The sequence below is a fragment of the Gracilinanus agilis genome, chromosome 2 (assembly GCF_016433145.1).
Source record: "Gracilinanus agilis isolate LMUSP501 chromosome 2, AgileGrace, whole genome shotgun sequence".
In the NCBI taxonomy this organism is placed as follows: domain Eukaryota; kingdom Metazoa; phylum Chordata; class Mammalia; order Didelphimorphia; family Didelphidae; genus Gracilinanus; species Gracilinanus agilis.
In genome coordinates, this window is record NC_058131.1 from 227,852,914 (window position 1) to 227,877,255 (window position 24,342).

Sequence of the window (24,342 nt, forward strand, 5' to 3'; positions counted from 1 at the left end):
CTAGAGACAGGAGGTTCTAGGTTCAAATTGGCCTCAGACACTTCCTAAGCTGTGTGACTCTGGGCAAGTCACTTGACCCCCATTGCCCACCCTTACCACTCTTCTGCCTTAGAACCAATACATAGTAATTGTAATAGCAGTAAATAGTAAAAAAAAAAAAAAAAAAGAAGGTAAGGGTTTTTTTAAAAATAAAAAGCTAATGCAAACATAGGCAGTATCAATAAAGGTAAAGTATTTAGGTTAAAGGAGATATTGCTGTCACTCATCCAACAAGCTTTTAAAGTACCTAGTACATGTGAGGAACTGTGGTAGCTCCTATGACTCAAATACAAAAATCAAATGGTCCCTGATTTCAAATAATTTACATTCAATGATGGAAGGAAACAGGTACATATAGAAGTAAAAACCTTTTGTGATCTAGACTCCAAATCCATGTAGATAAAAGGATACACTTAATGAGTCTCTTCGGAGGGCAAAACTAGGACCCAATGGGCCAAAATTACAAGGAGCAAGATTTTTACAAAAATCTAAGAACTTTCCCATAATTAAAAAGACCTATAAATGGGATAGCCAGCCTGTTGGGTAGTGGGTTTCCTTGTCACCAGAAGTGTTTCAGTGTCAAAGATGATGTGGAGGGGAATGATACTGAGTTGGAGGTTGGATTAAAAGGCCACTAAAGACCCTTCCAACTATACAATTCCACTACTCTTTTTTTTTTTAATGGGAATAATCCTTAAGATTAATGAAAGTTGCTATGATTAGAGGCCCAGGTCCCTGGATATTGGAATTATCTTCTTGTCTAACCTCCAGTTTGAAGTAAAAGTATAACATTTTTCAAAAGATACACATGTAGTAGAAGAAATTATAAAAGTAAATGCGGTATTGATGACTTGGCATTTGCTATCTTTATGGATATAATGGGCAAAGTCAAACTCCAAGACATATTTTTTTCATGTTAACAAACAGCAGTCTCCTCTTAAAAACAAATTCTGTAGTATTTCCTATTTACATAGTTTCTATCACCAGACTGTTTGCCTATTGCAGTGCAGCCAAGAGCTACAAGCTTTTAAAAATGTCAAGGAACCAAATGCCCACAACACTGTTCTTCCCAAGGGCCAGCAGAGAGGCTGGAGCCAGAGGTGTTTTGGTTTTGTTTTTTTTAATTTAGTATTCCTAAAATCAGAAGAGAGATGGCCATGATGATTCCTGGTTTGTGTCCTACTAGGACTATAACTCTACTACCTAGAACCCAAGAAGACATAATATCTAGGTTCATTCATAGGTCCCTGAGTCAGTTCGATAGCACAAAGAAAACCAAAATGGCACAGAAAATTAAGGCCAATAGATGGTCAAATATTATACTACATGGCATCCATTTAGCAGTAGTAGATATACTGAAATGATGAAATTGGTTCTTCCCTATACTATGCCATCTTCAAGTACAATTAACAGAATGAAGATGGAAATAGATGTGGCCATTTCAATTATCTATGATTTCACCAAAATAGACACTCTCTTCATTGACACAGATGATATGTGGGATACCTCTGCCATGCTTTGACAGACGGTTAAAGAAGTAGCTATTAAATAATCAATTAAATATTTAATTTAAATAGATTAAAATAATTTAATCATTTGGTAGCCAAAACCTCTGGTGATTAGCTTCTCTAAATTTAGTTGGGTTGGTCCTTGGATAGCAGCTCTTCATTGCTGGGCCTCTATTTGAAGACTTTCTAAAAGCTACTAGAACTTGTATTTTCACTGATATAATCTTTGAGAACCCAGGTCACCTCCAAGTAATGATGCGTTAGACTGACTAGACAGACAGATAGGTAAGATAAATATAGAGATAGACCTCACGTACATAATGAGCATTCCAAATAATGCCTGCTAGACCAACAAGGTCAGATTTGGAACTGGAAGGATTTTCTAGGTCATCTAGTCTACCTCTCATTTTACAGACGGAGAAACTGAGGTCTAGACAGATGCCGTGCCTTAGCCGAATGTTACCAGCTAGCAAATGATGAAAAGAAGTGAATATTGAAAACCCAGATCCTCTAACCACAATCCAGCACTCATTCTACTCTGCCACAGTGCAAATGTTCCTTCAAAGAAAAAAAAAGTTATATTTACAAATTTTCCTGAGCAAAATTAGATGTTTTTTAAATATATCTAAAAAAAATTTTAAATACATGGGGTATTTTTTTTGGTTGTGTGTATATATGTGCATTTAAAAAAAAAAAAAACATTGCTATCCATCAGAGTCCTCCATAATGCTATCTCCATAGACTTCACAGAAATAATATACAATCAAAAACACTCTGGTGGGCCCTAATAGCCAGTGCTTTCAGTGTTATAAGCTTAATAGGGTCTGTATAGGAAGCAGAAACTCCTTAAGGTTGCAATCAACTTTTCAGTACAAAAGCCACAAAATCTTTGACCAAGCCCAAACCCACCAGTTAGGGCCTTTGAGCTTGGTGGCCTTGTTGGGAGTCCTAGTAACGTGGAAAAGCGCTGTATGCCCTCTTCTATTCTGGCTGGGAAGTGGGGAAGCAGGGAAGAAGAGAGCATTTTAAGGATTTGGGAGCAAAAACTCTGGCTATAAGTAACGGTTATTTTGTCTGGGTGCAGCCTACACCAAAGTGCATAGGAAGCAAGGCTCTGAGTGTGCTGGGACCCACTAAAGATATCGAGACTTTCCCTCTGATGTCGAGCTACCAGTTCATGCTGCTCCGTCTACACTCTGGAAAAATCACCTCTTCCCTATTTGGGACAACCAAAATATAACTGTCAACAGCCCAAGGATAGGGTGGCAGGAGCATAAGTTTAGATGAACACATCTGGGGTTTGTTTCCTTTTTGATTGCCAGTCACCGTCAACAAATCATTGCCAGGAGAATGTTTTCCTATTAAGACACTCATCAGAATATTCCCCATTCTGGTCAAAATGCTCATCTAATAGGAGGGGAGAGAAAAAACCACTTTGGACTGGGAGCAAAGAGTTTTCTAAGACTGGCCCGTGCGTCTAGGGGAATGTCATGAGGTCTGAGGGAAGTAGCAGAGATAGGATTGGGCTTGCTGACTTAAAACAAAATAAAACAACAGTAAAAAAAAAACATCTTTCTTTTTGGTGGTAGTGGGAGGTCTGAGTGAAGTAGCAAAGATAGGATTGAGCTTGCCGATTTAAAACAAAATAAAACAACAGTAAAAAAAAGCCATCTTTCTTTTTTTTGGTGGTAGTGGGAGGTCTGAGTGAAGTAGCAGAGATAGGATTGGGCTTGCCGATTTAAAACAAAATAAAACAACAATAAAAAAAAAAAAGCCGTCTTTCTTTTTGGTGGTAGTGGGGTTGAGGGAAGGGCAGATGGGGAGATAGAGGGCCAGCTGTGCATCCAGACAAAAGTGCCACAGGCTGCTAGGGCTGGAGAGGAATGAACCTCATCCCCCCTGGAGAACATCTTTCTCTGACAGAAGAAGCATTTAAAACCGTCAGCCTCATGGGAATGAGTGGCTGTCTTCATATCCACAAGAGATGATTTCAGGACATATCCCTGAGAGATCATTTCAGGACATTCATTAGACACCCAGGAATAGCTCTTGGCTACAATCACAAGATCCATCACCCAAACACATTCCTCCTCCCTTACCCCTGCAGGCCTCCTTCCTTCTCATGCAAGTTGGGAGACTGGGTCAATGACTGAGAGAAAATGCTTATGACACCAAGTTCTATATAATTCATTGTTCCTGCTTTGGAGCCAGGGAGCTTACTTAAGACTATTTCTTCTGCTAGGGGCTTACAAAGGCGCACTGATATTCTCAGTAGAAGCGAGCTAATGTTGAATGGAATTTTATCAATATTTACCTACCACGGGGCAGGGCACTGTATTAAAGAACAATATCTCTCATACCTAGCTAACAGCACAGACATGTCTTGGGAAAAAAAAAATTAAGGCTTGAATCTTGATTCCACTGGACCAATCACAAACCAGATCTCTCTTTTCTGGACCAAGAGGTGGTAGAACACATAGGAATGAGGTACATGCCCTCAGGCACGTTCAACTGAATTTAATATGTTTGCTGAATTGTACTTCTTTTTGTTATAAGAATGGGTTTTCTTGAGGATATGTAGGAATATAGTATATATGTAGTCTAATATCCCTCTAGGACTCTTCCATAATACAGAGAGGTGGGCAGTTACTAGAAAAAAAATAGGGAAAAAATTTTAAAAAAAAATTAAAAAGGGATGTAAAGAAAAAGCATCAATAATTTTTTATTAAAACTTGTTTAAATTCATGCTTCTACTAGCATTCTAGTTGGTTGGTATTTGAAGGCCTTATTTACATTGCCTTATTTCACAGTTTACAAAGTTCTTTCCTCTCAAGAACCTGCTGAGATAAATACTGGAAAAGCATCACTATCGTCATAATTTTTTGGATGAGAAAATTGAGTCAGTAAAGCTACATTGACTTGGCCAGGACGACATAGATAGCCACGGAAGCCAAGATTCAAAAACCAGGTCTATTGATTAGATGGTCCCTTGACGAGGATGTTGCAGAAGTAAATTTAATCATCTCTAAGATCCCTTCCAGTTATCTAGGATTCTAGGATTATTTGACTTTTGTCTTTTATTATCTCCAGAGCCTAACACAAAGCAGGTGTTTAAGAAGTGATTGTTGGTTGATAAATAACGATTTGATGACTTCAAAACCAATGCTCTTTCTTCTAGAAAAAGCAGCATGGCATGGTGGATAGATGACTGCACTTAAGAGTCAGATTGGCCTGAGTTCATAACCTGCTTTAGACAGTCACTAACTATGAGGTGCTAGGCAAATCATTTTAATTTTTTGGTCTCAGTCTCCTAATCTGCATGCACAAATAAATAAATAAACAAACAAATACACAAATAAATGAATGAATGAATGAATAAGTAAATGAATGAATGAATAAACAAATAAATGAATGAATAAATAAACAAATAGATAAACAGACAAATAAATAAATAAGCAAGCAAATAAATAAATAAATAAATAAATAAATAAATAAAAGAGAAGCTGGACTCAGTGGTCTCTGAGTTCCCTTCTATCTCCAGATTTGTGATCCTATGATCCAAGTCTTCCCCACTGGAGCAGTTGTTATGAAATGGTTAGGTGCCAGCCACAAAGAAGTGCTCCTTTTTTCAACAGGAAGGAAAGGGTTAACACAAAAAAAGAGCTTGTGCATATGGACCAATACCTAATGCCTCTCAAGAGAATTCGCCCTCTTCTTCCTCAAATATACACTCAGACTGAACTACCTTTTTTGGGCATTCAGTAGTAAGGGGGGGGGGGAATGTCTGTGCTAGTCATTGTCGGCAAACGTAACATCTGGTGGCAGAAATAGGGTACAGAGGAAGAGGTAGAGGGCAGGAGAAATGTTTTTGGATATTGGTGTTCCACTGAAATTTAACTTCCTGACTGGAATCAGCCCAAACTGCTAAAACTTCACTGATATGTCTGCATGTGCCATTAGAGTCTGAAGGCACGGAGGATTTCAGTCAGATGTTTTTGTGGTATATTATTTTCTGGTGGTGGCAGGACTGCTTCCTCTGCAGGGTCACTAAGCAATGCTTTACTGAGCTCTTTGGAAGACTCCAGATAAGCACAGCATTTGGAGCTGAGCAGGGCCACTAAACTTCCCGATTGTCCCACCCTCCCTCCACCCAAAAATGGTGGGCAGCTCCAGACAATCCTGTGAGCAAAGGGTAATCTATCACTTAACAAGCCCTTTTAAGTCGGGAGGCAGAAGCAAGAGATGTTCTTTGTCTCCTCCTCCTCCTTTCTTTCTCCCTCCCCTCCAAAAGCTAGGATATCCATTCAGCAATAAAACACAGAATGATCAAGTTGGAATGGATCTTTAAAGAGTTCAGCCTCTTCCTCTGACAAATGAGGAAACTGTAGGGTCAAACCCGGGGTGTCAAGGGGAGGAAGGGAGGAAGGGAGGAAGGATGGGAGGGAGGAAGGGAGAAAGAAAGGGAGGGAAGGAGGAAGGGAGGAAGAAAGGGAGGGAGGAAGGGAGGAAGAAAGGGAGGAAGGGAGGAAGAAAGGGAGGGAGGAAGGGAGGAAGAAAGGGAGGGAGGAAGGGAGGAAGAAAGGGAGGGAGGAAGGAAAGGAGAAAGGAAGGGAGGAAAGAAGGAAGGGAGGGAGGAAGGAAGGAATTAGGAAGGAATTAAATGTAGTGAAGATATCTTGAACTTTCTCTGAACTGATCTGTTTTTATGATCAAGAATGATTAAAGCATGCCTATTCTTTAGACGAGTTTTTATTTCCTATAAGTAAAGGTAAATAAGAATAATGAGTATATCATGACTACCTCTACCTAGGGGAAGCAGTACTAATCAGGTCCAGTTACCACATGTTGATTCCCCCATTAGAATGTGAGCTCCTTAAAGGCAGGGACTATCTATTTTCCTATTTGTATTCCCAGCAGTACTACTAGACTTTGCACATGGAAAGCTCTTAAGATAGGCTTAAAAATTTTTTTTCATTCATTCCTCATAGAAAGAAGCTTTTCTTTAAGAATATAACTAGGGGAGCAGCTGGATAGCTCAGTGGATTGATAGCCAGGCCCAGAGATGGGAGGTCCTGGGTTCAAATCTGGCCTCAGACACTTCCCAGCTGTGTGACCCTGGGCAAGTCACTTGACCCCCATTGCCTAGCCCTTACCGCTCTTCTGCCTTGGAGACACACAGTATTGATTCTAAGACAGAAGGTAAGGATTTAAAAAAAAAAAGATTTTAACTATAAATCAAAATAGCTAGCATTTACATATATATATGTAGCATTAAGATCTGTAAAACATTGTACATGTTAAGCTTATCTGTGAGCCTCACAACAACTCTTTGAGGCAAGTGCAATTATTATATCCATATTACAAATGAAGAAACTGAAGCTGAGAGAAATTAAATGACTTGCCCAGGGCCACTCAGTCATTTATGTATCTGAGATAAGGGCCCTCAAAATCCAATGATCTTACACACTGATAGTTGCTACAATGAGAATTCATCACTTCTTACTATAATATAAATCCTCAAGAAAAGAATTTCAGGATTTGAGCCATAAATGGCAAGATAAGGGATGCTTTGGGTGCCTCAGAGCAACCTGTAGATCAGTGAGAGAGTTAAAAAAGATCACAGCCATAACAGCATTAACCAATTTTGAACTGGAAGGGACCTCAGAAATCCTGAGTCTAATCTCTTCATTTTATAGGTGTCTCATCCCTTTCATTTTACAGCTAGGTGGTGCCGTGGCTAGAGCTGTGGGCCTGCACTGAGTCCAAATCAGACCTCAGACACTTACTAGCTGCGTGACCTGGGCAAGTCATTTAACCTCCCTTAACCTCAGTTTCCTCATCTGTCAAATGAGCTGGAGAAGGAAAAGGCAAATCGTTCCAGTATCTTTGCCAAAAAAAAATAACAAAAAACAAATGGGGTCATGAAGAATGGGACATGACTGAAACAACTGAACAACAAAAACTCAGGCTTGGAAGAGGTTAAATGATTTTTCCAAGGTCAATACAGGTAGGAAGTGACAGAGGTCAAGAGGGGCACCGAGGTTCTTTGATTCTGGGCCCTGGGCTCATTCCATGACACATGGCCTCTTTATCACTCAGTCATTCAATGGATTAGCCTAAGGATGTGTGGAGAATTATCACCCTTGGCTATTTATAGTCTGTATTAGAACCTCAGCCAGGCTGAAGAGGAAAAGGTTATCCAATGGAAAGGTGGGCTATAGAAATGCTAATTTCACAACTCAGTAAAAGGGAAAAATAGCTGGTGACAAGACAGCTGGTGCCCAGGAACTAAGGACAGAGATGGTGAGAAAAAGGAAGCTGATTAAGAAGTGATTTTATCCAGTGGCATGAGGGGCTACAATGGTCAACTTGAAAAGCATCAGCTAATACAGAGGAAATTCCTCCAGGCCAAGCCAGTGATCCTTGGGAAAGGAGAAATCTGCCACTTAAGATAGATCAGGCCTAACCCGGGGGAGGAGGGAAACACTAGATCAGAATCCAGGAGCTTTGAGAGAGAAGTTTCAAATTGAAACCCAAGGATTACAGTTAGAACCCAGCAAGCTCCCCACTTGAAAGGAGCCTAGCAAAAAGGATGGTTTTCCCTAGGCAGTGAAGGGCAAGTCAGACAGCCTAAGGGATGAAGCATAAAAAACTATAAAACTTTCTCTCTCTCTCTCTCTCTCTCTCTCTCTCTCTCTCTCTCTCTCTCTCCCCCTCCCCCCCTCCCCGTCTGTCTGTCTGTCTCCCTCCCTGTCTCCTTATGCCCCATAAGACCCTGGACTATAAGTCAAGGAATCTCCTCACATTAAAGTTCAGGTAATCAGGGGCAGCTGGGTAGCTCAGTGGATTGAGAGTCAGGCCTAGAGACGGGAGGTTCTAGGTTCAAATCCGGCCTCAGACACTTCCCAGCTGTGTGACCCTGGGCAAGTCACTTGACCCCCATTGCCCACCCTTACCAATCTTCCATCTATAAGACAATACACAGAAGTTAAGAGCTTAAAAATAAATAAATAAATGAAGTTCAGGTAACCTCACTATCCATAGATGTATGCTGCTGATAACCCACTATAGAAGAAAGGGAAGCAGAGAAAATCCAAAAGGGAAGGTTACCGTTTTGACGTCGATGGCTAAGGAAGCCAAACCTCTTGAGTTCTTTCATGGCAGCAACAGAAAAGGCCAGAGTTGACCAAGGGGAAGACTTCTATTTGGCAATGCCCCGACCCAGTTCACCCCAATTTGCTTTTAATATAAAAGAGGAGCAAATGCACCTTGAGCAGGCTCCATGAGGCAGTGGCCATGCTAGCTCTCTGATTCAGAAGAAAAAACTATGAAGGAGGGACATAAAATTGACTTTTGTTCAATTAAGAAGTTTTTTAATATAATTGTTTTAAAGGAAAAATACTGTCTAAGCTCTTGTAGTATATAGAAAGTTATGCTAGGGACTGTGGCAATTCATGTTTTCCTGGTAGAAAAAAACAAAACATAGGGATTTGGGTGACCAGGGTCTACTTTTTAGGTCCTTTCATTCCATTAAGTCTTGCTGCTCTCTTATTGCAGTGAACTAGGGATGGATTTACTGCACACTTAATACTGACCACTTGACTCACTCACCCTGGGGGGGGGGTAGGAATGTGAGGGGGGGGTAGGAGTCGGCAAAGTATGGCTCTCGAGCCATATCTAGCTCTTTTGATATAGGAAAATTTTCATTTGATGTTTTTTTTGAAGTTTCAGAAACATCAAGCTATCTTTGCCATAGCTAACTCTCAGCCATGCCCCCCCATCCCCACCTAGAATGATTTCCTTTCTCACTTCCCTCTCTAGGAATTCCTAGCTCCCATCTGAGCAAAGCTCAGGAACCTCTTCCTACAAGAGATCTATTCCTATTAACCTAGTTGTTAATATTCCCTCTATCCTAGAGAGTGTCCCAAAAGTCTTAAGTGAAATTTTAAACTTTAGTAGCTCAAAACTGCACTAAGACTTTTGGAACAGCCTTTATTTTGCATTTCTGTATCTGCATTTTGCCCTTAACTCTGTGGAATATTAGCTTCTTCTTCTTTTTTTTTTTAAGCCCTTACCTTCCATCTTGGAGTCAATACTGTGTATTGGCTACAAGGCAGAAGAGTGGTAAGGGCTAGGCAATGGGGGTCAAGTGACTTGCCCAGAGTCACACAGCTGGGAAGTGTCTGAGGCCAGATTTGAACCTAGAACCTCCCATCTCTAGGTCTGGCTCTCAATCCATTGAGGTACCTAGCTGCCCCTGGAATATAAGCTTCTTAAGGACAGAGGCTAGTTTGTTTTTGGTTTGGAATCCTCAAAAGCTAGAACAATGCCCGGCACATAGGAGGTCTTGACTAAATGTTCGGTGAATTGAATCAAAAACCAACATGAACTGATTTGGACCAGTACATATTTCTCATCCAAATTCTACAACACGTTAAAAAGGCAAATCTCTGGAACCTTTTCCTTTGAGGGGCTAAGGCACCCCACAGTCGCAGGAGCCAGAGACTAGAAATCCAGAGTAAGCGTGAACTCTGCAAATCAAAAAGTATGGGCTCTGGTCCTTCATCCCTGACCTTGGAGCAAGGTTATATCACAGCACCGAGACTCCATTTCTCCATCTGTCAAAAAGGGATTAATGCCTGGCTTCCAGAAAGCTCATGGGACACTGCAGATGAATGACAATAGCTCTCAAGCACTTTTAGTTCCTTGGAAAAGAGGCACAAGATAAGTCCCACATACTATTATTATCCTCAGGAGGAATGCCAAGTGGTGAGCTGTGAGACTCACCCCTCCTCCCCCATCCCTACATCCTCTAACTCTCCGGAAAAGAGATCAAGAATGTAAATGAAGGAAGGCCTTTAGTAAAGTGTCATTCTTGGCCAATCATAACAGCTCTGGTGGAAATTAGCCTTAATTACCCAGCATATGCTTTGAGCAGGTTTTGAGGAAATTGGTCATACAACATTTATGAAAACACTCGCTGTCTCATTGAGAACACAGTGGAGAACATGAAAGAAATGCCAGGAACAGGTCAGAAACTCAGTAGGGTCACTTACTTTCTTTCTTTGTCTGTCTGTCTGTCTCTCTCTCTCTCCTGACTAAGAGGGTCTTTCCAAAACCACAAGGATAAAAGTTTTAAACCCAATCACTGAATTTGAAGTTGCTCTTGGAAACTCTAGCAACTGTCTGTGACCACCCAAATGCAAGGTGGTAGTGGAAAGGGAGGTAAAACTCTACAGCTAGCTGAGAGACCTTGCAATAAGTCATTTCCCCTCTAAGCCTCATTTTCCTCATCTGTCAAAATGAGGTGGTGAGAGTAAATGATAAAATTCTCTCTTCACTCACACTGCCACCATGCCAGTTGCCCTGGGCCCCTACCAACTTTCTCTTGGACTATTACAATAGATTCCTAATTGGTCTCTTTGCTTCCACACAATTGCCAAATTCATATTATTGAAGCACAGATCTGATTCTGGTTTTCTCCTGCTCAACAAGCTTCAATAGCTCCCAATTGTCTCTAGGATTAAAAACATTTATCTGTCCAGCATTTAAGCCCTTCAAAAGATAAAAATAAAAAATAAAGTCCTTCACATCCTGATGTCAGCCTCTCTCGATAGAATGACACGTTATTCTCACTAATGAATTCAAATTCAGTTAATCTGATCTAGCTGCTATTCATTCTTACATTCACAACATCCATATTCCATTTCAGTGACTTGGCACATGTCTCACCTATGCCGCCTTCCCTCCTCACCTAAGCCTCTCCTCTCAGAAACTATCACCCTCCTTTCAAGGCTCAGTGTGACTATGATCTCCGACAAGAAATTTTTCCTAATTTCTGCAATCCTTAGGGATCCTTCCCTCGCCCTCCAATGATGTTTACATACTTGTTTTGTTGTTTATCTGTGTACGTGTTCATTTTTCCCCAATGGAATGTAAACTCCTTGGGGGCAGGCACCTAACATCTGCTTAATAAGTATTTTTGAGTTGAATAATCCTATATAGATTCCATTGAAAGTTCTTGTGATATAGTCTAAGAGGAAACAGAGCTAAAAGAAAATCTCACTGGTGACCGCAAAGAAAGATCCCGTATGACTCATTGGCAAAGAAACTTGCAACCCAAAACGGAGGTAGAACTTAAGAGAGGGCTCTTTAGTTGTTTCAGCCACGTCTGACTCTTTGCAGACCTTTTTGGGATACTGAAGTGGTGAGCCATTTCCTTCTCCAGTTCATTTGGAAGCAGTAATGAGGATAACTATGTTTAACTTACAGAAGAGATGATCTGAAGAAGTTAGGGCAGGAGGAATGATAGTTTCCTTTAGGTATTTGAAAGACATGGAAGAGAGATTAGAAACGTTCCATTGAACCCCAGAGAGAATAAGTAGAGGCAATACACAAGGAAGAATATCTTTGCTTCACCTTGAGAGCGTCTGGGGCCAGGGGGGAAAGATACCTTAGAAATAAAACTAATTATCTCAAAGTAGAATGGGCTGCTTTGGTCAACTGGAGGTCTTTAAGCCCAGACTGGATTGTCATTGCTAGGGGATCATTGATCTAGAGTTAGAAATGAATCCTTAGAGCTCACCTAGTCCAACCCTTCATTAAACAGAGGAGAATAGAGGTCCAGAGTTAAGTGATTCACCCAAGGTTACTTGAATATGAGATGCAGAAGATATTCCTTCTTAATGAAAGACTGAACTAAACAATCTCAGGATTCTTCCATCTTGGAAATTTCACACAGTAAGTTAAGAGGACTGGAGTGCCCTCATCCTTAGCCCCAATACAAAACATCATCTCCATCTTCCTCATCGCTGCTTCCAAAAGGCATTTTGCCAAGTGGAGAAAAGAGACATGGAGGAGAAAAATGAATGGTTCAAGTCCCACGGTTAACTGGAAATTAGATGAAAACCAAGATCCACAGGCTAAATATTTTCTTTTAAATATTTTTATTTGAAGAAAAAAAATCAATGATACCAAGCCTCAAACCATTTTTTTGTGCCAAAAATAATCAAAAAGGGTTTCACCATATAGATTAATCTCTAATTCTGAGAAGACTTCGCTGTCATTTAATATAACGTGCTTTAAAGTGATTTACCAGTTTTATTTCTTTGGAGACTTACAATAATCCGATATTGTCAGCATTATGGATATTTTTATCCCCAAGAAGGAAAATGAGGCTCAGCTGTAAAAGTGTTAAATGATTTTCCCATACGCAAATATCTGAAGATTTGAACCCAGATCTTTCTGAGTCCAAGAATATTAGTTTGCTATAGGACACTCTGAAATGGAATTGGGTCTTTCTCGAGAAGTAAAGAGGCCTTAAGGGCACTAAATCCACAAAATGCATTCCCTAAAATGCTTCACTTAGTACCTCTTCCTGACTAGCTATATTTTTGCAGAGGGGACAGGAATGGAGCTCCCCACATGAGCTACTTCCTCACATTTCCTTCTGTTTTCTATCTGGGTGAATAGTAGTGGGGTGGGGTGGTTAGTTCCAGCCCAACCTGCCACTCTCACCAAGTGAAAAGGACCCAGGACTCACCCACCTGATAGGAGATGCTATCCTTTTGGTTATTCAGCCCGATCTCATCCATAGATGGGGTGTTCATCATCACCTCAGTCATTTCAGCTGATCTCAGATAATCAGAGCTGCCAAGAGATAAGAAATCCAAAATGAATTGAAAGTTATTGTTTTCAGCCTTGAGGCCATACAGTTCTAGCACAAAAGCTATCTGAAAATAGGATGAGAAACAGCAAGTAGACTAAGAGTCAGGAAGATGAGTCCAAATCATTAAGACATTTACTAGTTGTGTGTCCCTAGGGAAGTCACTCAACCTCTTTGTGCCTCAGTTTTCTCATAGGTCAAATCAGGGGGGTGGGGTAAGACTAGAGGCAAGTAGGTGGCAAGGTGGAGACTTGCTTAGCCTGGAGTCAAGAAGACTTGGTCTCAGACATAGCTGTGTGGCTCTGGGCAAGTCACTTAATTGTGTCCTGCCTCAGTTTCCTCAAATGTAAAGTGATAATCCCAACCTACTTTTTAGTATTGTTCAAAGAATCAAGTGATATATTAATTGCAACATGTTTAGAACAGTGTCTAGTGCACAGTAGGTGCTCAATGCTTATTTACTTCCCTCTTTCTTTATAAGGCCCCTTTTAGCTCTAGATATAGGATCAGAAGAGATTCTATTCTGCTAATCCTCTAGTCTAGCATCTTCATTTAAAAAATAAGGAATAAACTCATCAGAAACATTAAGTGACTTACCTAAATTTACCGAATTTACCCTTTGTTGTCATTTTGTCAGTTAGTTGAGTCTGATCCTCCATGACCCCATTTGGAGTTTTCTTGGCAAAGTAGTTTGCCATATCCTTCTCCAGTTCATTTGACAGATGAGAAAACTGAGGAGAATGGGGCAAGGCTGAATTTGTCTGAGGCTGAATTGGAACTGAGGTCCTACTGACACCAGGAGGCATTCTAGACACTCTGCCGCCTTTACTTGAATTATCTAAATGCAGTAACTATTTAAGTCTTGACTGTAAATCCAGCAGCATTCTCCACTTTTAAGGGTAAAGGAGGAAGGTAAGGGAGAATGTTTAATAAGCCCCTGAACAGCCAATCTCTCTGAACATAACGGTATATGGCCATTGGCCACTGATTTAGAGTCTACTCAACTTAGTGGGTTTGATAAAAGGAATTCAAAGACTTCCTTTTTTTTACTCTTTCCTGCCTGCACTGAATGTTTTAATTGCACTGAGCAATGAAAGAATCCTAAATCGTAAGATTTTAATCCTTCCCATTTGCCAGTGAAGGAAATAGGCCAGAAAGAAGGAAATAATTTATCAAAGATCACAGAGGCAGTAACAGAGTAAAGGACTCGAATCTAAATCCTCTGATTCTGGATTCATTCCACTCTTACCACCAAATCATCTATATCCTTGTTCCCTGTCTGGTTCCTTTCTGGAAGGCACAAGGAGTTAATTCATTTCCCCTCTAAACCATCTCAACTAAATTGCCTCTTTGCAATGTTTTTGTTGTTAACAATGATGACAATAACAAAAGTACAAAACTGTCATTTTATAAAGAGATCATAATAGTGATGCCTATGCAGCCTTCCCACATGTGTAGAGATAAGTTCCAGATATGGAGGCTTTCATAATTCTTCCATAAGTCCCTGGTGCCTCTAAACTGAAGCATGTTCTATATCCTGAGTGGGTCTGGACCTCCCCACACTTCACAATAACCAATGTCTCGTTTTCCAGCCCCAAATAGAGCTCTGGCCTGCTGAGGTACCAAGAACACTGGCAGCCTTAAAGACTGTCTGTCTCTGTTTGCACAAGGGATTTCCAAAAAGAAAAAACAACAAAAGAAGCATTTATACACACCCGGGGTGGTCAAAGGCATAGGACTGTGAGGCACAATGCCCATTCCCATAAATAATAGTGAGCATGCATCAGCATCTTCTTGTATCTTCACTATCTAACCCATGCACACACAAAGTAACCCTAAATACATAAGAGGCAGAGTTTCAAAGGAAACAAAAGCCAAGTCCTTCTTACCACAGCTTGTTAGGGTGTGGGAATATTTTTCCGGAAATTAATGTTTCTCTCCACCGAAAATCAGGTAGGTTGAGCAAGACTGACTGGCCAGTCTACCTGGAAGCTCATTAGTTGAAGTCAGTGAGGGCAGCTGGGTAAGCTTAAGGTGAGGTAGGAGACAGGGGCCTGAGGAGTCCATCAGTTATTTGTCTCCTGAGTCCAGCAACCACGCCCCGCTTAAAGGGGAACTGGCTTTTCCAGGAGCATCAAGTTCATCATATTCCCTCTAGAAAGAGAGCCAGGTTGGAAACCCTGGGAGAAGCAGGCAGCATCATTCCTCAAGGCCCCCCAATAAGCTGGCCCTCAGCCCCTGGGGGAAGGCTTGGGGCTGCCCCAGATATTTTACAACCCAGTGGCTGGGGCCTTTTTCTCTCCTCCTTGTTGGGGGGTTTGGAGTCGCAGTTGTGAAGAGTGGGGAGGAAAAAGCTTCAAACTTTCCGGTTTCATCTAGGCTTTGCAGCTTCAGGCTGGCTGCAAGAGACCAACCTTAACCTTGCTGGCTCCGTACATGCAAGTCTGCTTTGCCAGGAAACAAACACCCTGGGTTGGGGCCTGGGGTTCCTCTAGAAGCTTCTGTTTCTCACATGTGGGAACAGGTTTTGCAAGCACTACTAGTGCTCCCTCACCTCGACACCCCCTCCCCAACCCGAGGGAGATGCTAAATATTTGCTTGAATCCTTCCCCTTCAGCAGGAAGGAAGTAAGCTCTGAGACCCTGCAGGAGGTGGACTCTGAGGCTCGGCTCTGCAAACCAAACCGCTCCTCCTTCTCTCTTAGCAATCTCCACAACCCAATCCAAGGGTGAAACCCCAGACCCTCAGGGATCTTCATACCCTCTCCCATCAGTCCAGCTCCCTGCCTCAGGGAATCTCAACAGATTCCAAGACCTATTGGTCTCAGCATACCTCAAATGGTCCAATCCCCAGCCCCAGAAAATATGAACATGCCACCCCCCCATCAATCCATCCGCCAGCCCCTAAGGACCTCCAAACACGCCCCCATCAGAACAGAACAGTCTCTCCCCTCTGTTCCCATCCCCCCTCCACCAACCGGACCCCCCACCCCCAGCCTCCCCTCGCCACAGATTCCATCCCAGGTTGCTGATTTGTGCTCTCCTGGCTCCTCTCTCTTGCAGCTGGGACTAGATCAGCTGCTTCCCTCCACCCCACCCCCTCAACTCGGCTGGTTTTCAAAGGGGAGAAGGAAAGCCACGGGGTCAAAAGGATGTATAATTCCTCTCAGGGAGTGCTGGGAGAAGGCGCGCGCACACATATATTCCACCACCACTACCACCACTATCACCAGCACCGCCCCCCCATCCCTAGGAGGCTCCCTCCTCCTCCAACACTCAATACCCACAGTTGCCTTCAGAGCACCCGCTCTGCCCATTTCCAGCACTTTACATCAAGACATGCATGCAAAACCAAGAATAAATTAGGGGGAAGGGGTGGAAAGAAGAGAAGAAGAACGGGAAAACAAGACAGTGTCTCTGTCGCCAAATCAAACAGCACTCACGAGATTCTGTCATCAATCCACATTTGAGGAGGGGGCATTTGCAGCACAGTGCGGAGTGGGAAGGATATTGGTCACGGTTGCTACACCCTCTCCCCTATTAGCACCCCGAGACATCCTGCACTTATGGCAAAGCCTCCAAGTTCACTGCCTTTGTCTGGATTCTCTCAATACCTCCGAAGGAACCCTTGCAGCTCCCCCCCCCCCCGCCCCCTTAGGTGCGACTTCGGCATTCAACCGAATGATCGCCTGGAATGGAGAGCTGCCCCTCCTCTTTAAGTCACAGCCACCAGTAGTCACTGTACCCTAAAGGGACGGAATTCGGGAAACGACGGGAGTCCCTGGCAGGCTAGACACCTCGGTATATCAGACGCCAAGGGTAAAGAATGAATACTCACCAGTGAATGGGGAAATATATAGACATGAAGTCCTAAGGGAGGCTGACCCACGCCCTCGGATATTTAAAAAACGGTTCCCCCGCCAGAGGAAAGAGGGTACTGCGGTGGCCCAGCGCCCAGCAGTTTTTTCGAGCTTTTAGAGGCAACGGAGGGATTCACCGTCGCGGGACACCCCCTCCGGAGGGTAAGCTCTTTGGCGCACAGGCTCCCACCGCTCTCAACCACCACCCGGAGGACAGGCTAGCAAGAAGACGTGCCTAAATCCCTTCCCAATGAGCTCTCAGCCCCACAAAGAGCCCGGGAAGCCCTATTTATAGGAGTAGAGGGGGGCGGGCCTTGGGCCCCAGAGGCTCCGCCTTCCCTCCCCCCACAACTGGAATAACGTCACCAAAATCATGAATGGTTTCGTAGCTGAGAGCTAGTGCCTGCGGCTAGGCTCCGCTCCTCCATAGGGCCCTGGTTTGCGGCAGGTTCCCCCCTCCCCACCCCACCCGCGCACGCACTCACACATACTCACGCACACGGGGACCCCTCCTGCTGGCTAATCGTTGATTTATTCTGCGGGTCCATATCCCCCTATCACGAATCCAATCAGGTAATCAGGTTCATTTCTCCCCCCAGCCAAAGTAAGCTGTCCTCTTTGGGTTCCTGGAGAAGGGGTGCGAGCTCTCTGAACATAAGGAGGAGAGATGGGTTGGAAAGAGGATAGTGGGAAGGCTGTACGTGAGTGGAATCCTTCTCCTTTGGTACTTATGGACATGCATTTCAATGCAAATGAGCCGGGCTTTAGAAAAAGAGCCCCTTGCCTCTACCCCATCCTCGCCCTCCATTCATTGAAACTGACCCCCTGGTAGCAAGCCATGGCACGGAGCCCCTTCGCCTAGCCTATTGCTGCTCACCCACATCCCGCCCGAAAGGTTTGGGCGCAGAGTCTAGGCAGTTCCCAAGAGCTAGCCCTCTTGGGAAGCCTCCTCTGGGCCCGAGACCCTTTTAACCCGCGCCTCCCCCGACCCGCCGGCCTCCTAAGTCCGGAGCGGCTCCGTTCTATTTCGGGAGCGTGACCCTGAAGGAGCCCGGTGCTGCGTTGAAAATAATCTGCGGGAGGGCGACTCCGAGTTGTGTGATTACCTAAGGGGTTGGTTTGAATGTCTGTTGTTCGCGGTGGGCTTCCCTCAAATGTATCGGGCTAGATATCCGTGCATACATCCATGCCTGCATGAATACCTTACATGCATGTATTTGTGTGTGTGTATGCGGATATGGATCGAACGTATGCACACACATGCCTGTATATCTACACGCATGTGTGTGTACGCGCGCGAGAGGATGTGGTCTCATCCTGGGTTTTTTCCATGAGACCTATACATACAAATACTCCGCGGCAAAGAGTGGGGGAGGGAGGGAGGCAGGCCGGCAGGGAGGGAGGGAGGGGACACACCACCTCAAAGCCCTAGCACCCAGACCTCCTCGGAGGAAGTCTAGTTTTAGACCGGAGAAACAAAGAATGGACCCTCGCTCTTGATCTCACTCCTCAGTTTGGGACGCCGGTCTGTTTGTTTGGTCACAGTCCCCGGGCACACCCCGACCCCCTTCTCCCCTCGCTCCGCAACCAGTCTGAGAGCCTGGGGCCCTGGGTTGAGGTGGATAAGAAAGGCTGTGAAGGATGCTTCTTTGCTTTCTTTATCCGAGTGGTTCCACGTGAAAGAAAGAAAGAAAGAAATGGAGATAATTACACATCTCACCCCGCCAAGGTGGGAGTGAAGGCAATAGAATGAAGGGGAAAGACACACCTGTTTTCAAGTCAGCCAGAGCTCTATGAAAGGCAGTGAGTGTACACAAAACACAAACGTCTGCATACCTTAGGCAAGCTGGGTAAAACGAAGGTTGAGGAATGTGCTGTATAAGCCAGGAATCTGTGTACAGACTCTTCTTCTCTCCTTGTATTAAGCAGTAATGAAAAGATTACCATCTATCTCTCCTTATTTCCAGTTCATCCACTCATCTCGAAACCAGTAGCTTCAAAGTGGGAAGAGAGAGAGAGATGAAAAAAAAAACAAAGTTCCCCATGGAAGGGATAGTAGCTTGGTAAGGGGCAACGTTTCTGTGGACGGGTTACTAACATGATACGCATAGTGTGTCAAGGTAACAGCAAACAAAGGGAAATTGTTTAGTCTTTTTTTTTTTTTTAAGGGATAGGGAGGAGGGGGGTTGGGGAACTGCCCATAGTTGCTGGCTGGGTAAGGGATGTTGTAATCTATTTAGCTAAATGAGAATGCAAACGACAGAGAAGTCTGTGATCTATGATCTTTACCAAGGAGGGGGAGCGAGAATCCCCTGCCAGAGGATAATGGAGTGTTTAGAGGAAGAGAGCAAATTCTGGAGACTGAGGTTAAGGAGAGCCTACCAATAACCAGCTTCTTTTCTTCTTTTTCCTCCTAGATATATAAATACAGACTCAGAAAGCCTTCCTGGAGGAAAAGAATGCCCCACCACTTTTGCATTACAAAAGTCACACTGAGCTTTTTCTCCATCATCTGACTTTTTGAGCTTTCATAGCTTTGGAGGAAAATTAGATTCATGTTTTTGTTAAGCATTAGAAAGTTCTCTATGTTAAGGAGAAAAGTATGGCCAGTGGCTTTCCAAGGGTGAGGTCAAAAGTCCTGAATTTTTCCTCTGTTCCCTTAATTGATGCCTATTGCAACCAGATTTTCCCTATAAGAAAAATGTTGGGATCTGATGGTGATTTCCCCATTATACAACCCAATTGTTTCAGATCTTTCATCTTAGGAATTCAATTTAGTTCCATAAACTTTTATTAGACACTTACTTTGTATAAGACACTGTGCTATTTATTGAGGATGTCATAGATGCAGCAAGGTGGCCAAGAAAATAGAGCACTTGACTTGGAGTCAGGAAGACCTGGATTCAAATCAGGTCTCAGACATTTATTAACTGCCTGACCCAGGGGAAGTCACTTAACCCTTTTTGCCTCAGTCTCCTCATCTGGAAAATGACCTAGAGAAGGAAACAGCAAACCAAGAAACTCCCTCCCCCTCACAAAAAAAAAAAAAAAAAGGAGGAGTTTCAAAGAGTTGAACTTGATGGAAGCCACACAGATGAAAAATAAACTAGTCCTTGCCCTACAGGAACTAATATTTTTTTTTAAACCCTTGTACTTCGGTGTATTGTCTTATAGGTGGAAGAGTGGTAAGGGTGAGCAATGGGGGTCAAGTGACTTGCCCAGGGTCACACAGCTGAGAAGTGGCTGAGGCCGGGTTTGAACCTAAGACCTCCTGTCTCTAGGCCTGACTCTCACTCCACTGAGCTACCCAGCTGCCCAAGGAACTAATATTTTAATAGGGAGGATGTGAGTGTACCCCAATAATATTACAATTTAGTGCATGATAAATTAATTCAAATGAGAAATCCAATGAGCTCTAAAATAGTTTGAAAAAAGATAGGATACTTTCAGCTAGAGAATGAAGGAAGGTATCATGGAGAAGGTGATATGTGAACCAAACTTTACAGGAAGAAGATGTCAATAGGCAAGAATGGGACACAAGCCTATTTCTGAAGGCCTGTGGTCTAGCCTTAAATTTAAGGAAACTGGAGAATGTATTATGAGTTCTGGGAATAGCTAGTAGTTTAGTTTGGCTGAAACAGAGGGATGAGAATGAATTAAGGCTAGAAATGTAAACTAGAATTAGATTGAGGAAGGTGTTAAATGCCAGACTGAGAAATTTGTATTTTGTATTTGTAGTGTATAAAGTTGTATTTTATCCTAAGTTGGAAATATATAGCCACTGGGGCTTCTCAAGTAGATGAATGACATGATCATACCTAGGAATTAGATTATATGAGTAATCAGAGGAGGAATGAATAAGAGGAGGGAGAGAGTGGAAGGTTACTACTTTAGTTAGTTAACGATTACAATAAGCCAAAAAAGACAGCTTAAACTAGGATGGCAGCAGCTGGATGAGTGGAGAAAGGGTTTTAAAGCTATATTGTGAAGGAAGAAATAACTGGTTTGAAAAAAGGACAAGAGAAACAAAGGGAAGAACCAAAGAAGAATCTGAGATTTCAACCCTTCATGATGAGTTATGGTCAATATGATGATATTAACAGAAATAGGAATGTGTGTGGAGAAGGGTCAGGTTTAAGGAATTTTAAAGTAAGGGACAAGCAGTTAGGTGGCTTAGTGGGAAGAATGCCAAATCTGGAATCTGGAGTTCAAATCCAGCCTCAGACATTTACTGTTTGACCTGGGGTAAGTCACTTTACCTTTTTTGCCTCCATTTCCTCTTCTGTCAAATGAATTGGAGAAGGAAATGGCAAACCACTCTGCCAATCCAGTATCTCTGCCAATCCCAATGAATCAGACAGGACTGAATGTAACAAGGAATGTCCTGAGGTCATCTCCCTTGTTGTTTAAACACTTTCATAACATTTCTCATTATCTGTCTACCTCATTAGGTTCCTAGTCTTTTTGCCACCTAGCACAGAGCTCTGTACTCAGTCTTTCTGAGACTTTGCCAGAAATTACTCTTTCTACAAAGGAGGGAACAATACCTCCAAGTAGGGAGGTTAATCACTCCCAAGTTATCCAAGCACTGAGTAGCAGAAGTTATATACAAAGTCCTGACTAGACCTCTGTCAATCAACAGCATCATTCAGAATGAGCTCTCTATGGAGTTTTTCAGTTTACAAAGCACTTTTGAGTACATTGTCTTATTTGATCTTCATATCAGCCATGGGAAATAAATAGAGCAAATTGAGCCTCTAAATGGTCAAGTTATTTAATGCACAAGGTCACATGACCAGTCGGTCAGCAGTATCATTCAAACTGTGCCAGACCCAGGGGAGATGATTGCTATCTCATCAACACTCACTTGATATAGAAAAACACACGAGGCAATTATTCCTAGCCCACTGTTTCTCCTGTCTTCTCTCCCTCTCTTCTCTAATAGAAATTCTTGTTGTTTAGTCATGTACAACTCTTTGTGACCCCTTTTGAGTTTTTCTTGGCAAAGATACAGCAGAGTGGATAGAGATCCAGGCCTGTAGTTGGAAGGACCTGGCTTCAAATGTGGCCTCGGGCACTTCCTAGCTGTGTGACCCTAGGCAAGTCATTATACCTCAATTGCCTAGCCTTTACCTCTCTTCTTGATTCCAAGATAGAAGGTAATAGTTAGGGGGAGAAAAAAAAAGATACTGAAGTGATTTGCCATTTCTTTCTCCAGCTCATTTGCCAGGTGAAGAAACTGAGGTAAAAAAAAAGTTAAATGACTTGCCCAGGGTCAAACAGCTAGTAAGTATCTGAGGCTGGATTTGAACTTAAGACTCCAGGTCTGGTGCTTTATCCACTATGCTACCTCTATATCCTCCCTAATGGAAAAGCTGCATATCAAATAAAGAATTTTACTATTCTGATAGAAAAGCAAGTTTTCAGTGGTAAAATCAAGGGATACTAAGTCCCCACTCTCATCAAAAAAGTACTGTTTGCTGGTTACCTCCTGCCTTAAAAATTAACAATTAAAAAAAATTCATGGGTTTAGATTATCTTTTCCCCCTCAATTTTTTTCTACAATTCTTCCTAAATGAATTCTTTGATCTGATGCAGAGTGAAGTGAGCAGAACCAGGATGACAAATTATATAATAAAAACATTTCTAAAGATCAACAACTTTGAAAGACATTAGAATTCTGATAAATGTGACCAACCACAGTTACCAGGAACAAATGATGTAGAATGCTACCCACCTCCTGACAGAGAGGTTATGGATGACTCAGGGTACAGAAAGAGACATACACTTTTTTGGACATGATCATCATGGGAATATGTTTTATTTGTTTATAAATATGTATATATATTTGTTAGAAGTTTTTCTTTTTTTCCTTTTCAGTGGGAGACAGAATGAAATTAGATTTTTCTTAATTGAAAAAATATGAAGAAATTCAAGAAAAGCAAATGAAAAAAAAAGCAGGCAAAATGTAGAGATGGAATAACAAATATCAGAAAAAAATAAAGACATCCAAAAAAAGATGTCTCCCAAATTGCTAGTGTTGCTCTTCCAGGTAGAAAATCCTTCAGAAATTACTTTGTATATATTTTATTTTTAATTTTCTGTGTATATGTTTTATTCTCCCCCCAATAAAATATCAACTCTTCATTAAAAAAAATAAATTGATTTGAAGTTAGAAGACCTGAGGCTGTAAATGGTAGGTAGTAAATGGAGCATAGGACCCAAAGTCAGGAAAACTCAATTCCAAATCTGGTGTCAAACACATGCTAACTTCGTGACTCTGAGAAAGTCAATTAACCTTCTCTGGTTTAGTCTTTTCATGTGTAAAATGGGGATAATAATAATAGTACATGTCTTTCAGGGTTGTTGTGAGGTTAAGTAAAATGAGATGATATTTGCAAAGTGCTTTGCAAACTTTAAAATGATTTTATAAATGTAGGGATTATTATTCAGATCTTGTCTCTGATACTCACTGCTCATGTGACTCTGGGTATTTACTTTACCTCCCTTGATCTCATTTTCTTATGTCTATAAAAATTTAGGGTGGTCTCTGAGATCCTTTCTCACTCTTAGCTCTATGATCTTATAGTTACAACTCATTGTTTCATATGGTGTCTGCCTGGCAAGGACCCTGGTTGATTTTTACAACCAAGCAATAAACTCAACATAAAAGTGATAATTCCATTGGCAAGGACTGGATATTCTGATGCCCAACAGAGCCAGTCCAAGAGGAGTAAGCAAACACATTCACCAAGTTGGGAACCTGTGAGCTTCTTAAAATATCTGAATCAATTACAGTTTTGTTGGGTTTTTTTTTAAGTGATGTGTGGGAGAAGGAGATGTTTTCAAGCCAATTTTATGTGTGAAAGTCATTTAATAATCAAAAAGGTGGAGGGGAGGGTAGCAGGAAAAGAAAACAAAGATTATCTCATCAAGCTCAGTTTTCAATTCATTCTGAAACAAACAAACCTCCCTCATGTTTCTCTTGAGTTCCTTATTTACCATTTGGGGATGTGGCTGTGGTAGATGGAAAAAACATTGGAGGGAGAGAGTTCAGATGCCTAGTTAAGACCTGGCTTTGATCCAGTAGGTTGTATGGGGCCTAACACACAGTAGGTGTACCTAATAAACATTTGCTGAAAGGAACTGAGAATTGTATTTTCTCACTCTTCCTGCCAGCTCAGAGATATGTTTCCTGGCTCCCGTCCTTTCCGCAAGAGGAAGAGGTAAATCTTCGAGTCTGTAACTACTTGCCTCAATCAACTTTGAAG

At 42.2% G+C, this 24,342-nt stretch overlaps 1 protein-coding gene across 1 annotated transcript in view; it reads right to left on the minus strand.

Annotated features, from left to right (window-relative positions):
• LBH (LBH regulator of WNT signaling pathway) overlaps positions 1-17,276 on the minus strand; it is a 28,017-nt gene extending 10,741 nt beyond the window's left edge. Inside the window, exons 1-2 of the mRNA XM_044663704.1 lie at positions 17,050-17,276; positions 13,094-13,196 (exon numbers count right to left, since the gene is read on the minus strand). Coding sequence (XP_044519639.1) covers positions 13,094-13,196; positions 17,050-17,075 — 129 coding nt within the window. The 5' untranslated portion in view covers positions 17,076-17,276. The remainder of the gene's footprint in view (positions 1-13,093; positions 13,197-17,049) is intronic.
• Positions 17,277-24,342: the final 7,066 nt, after the last annotated feature.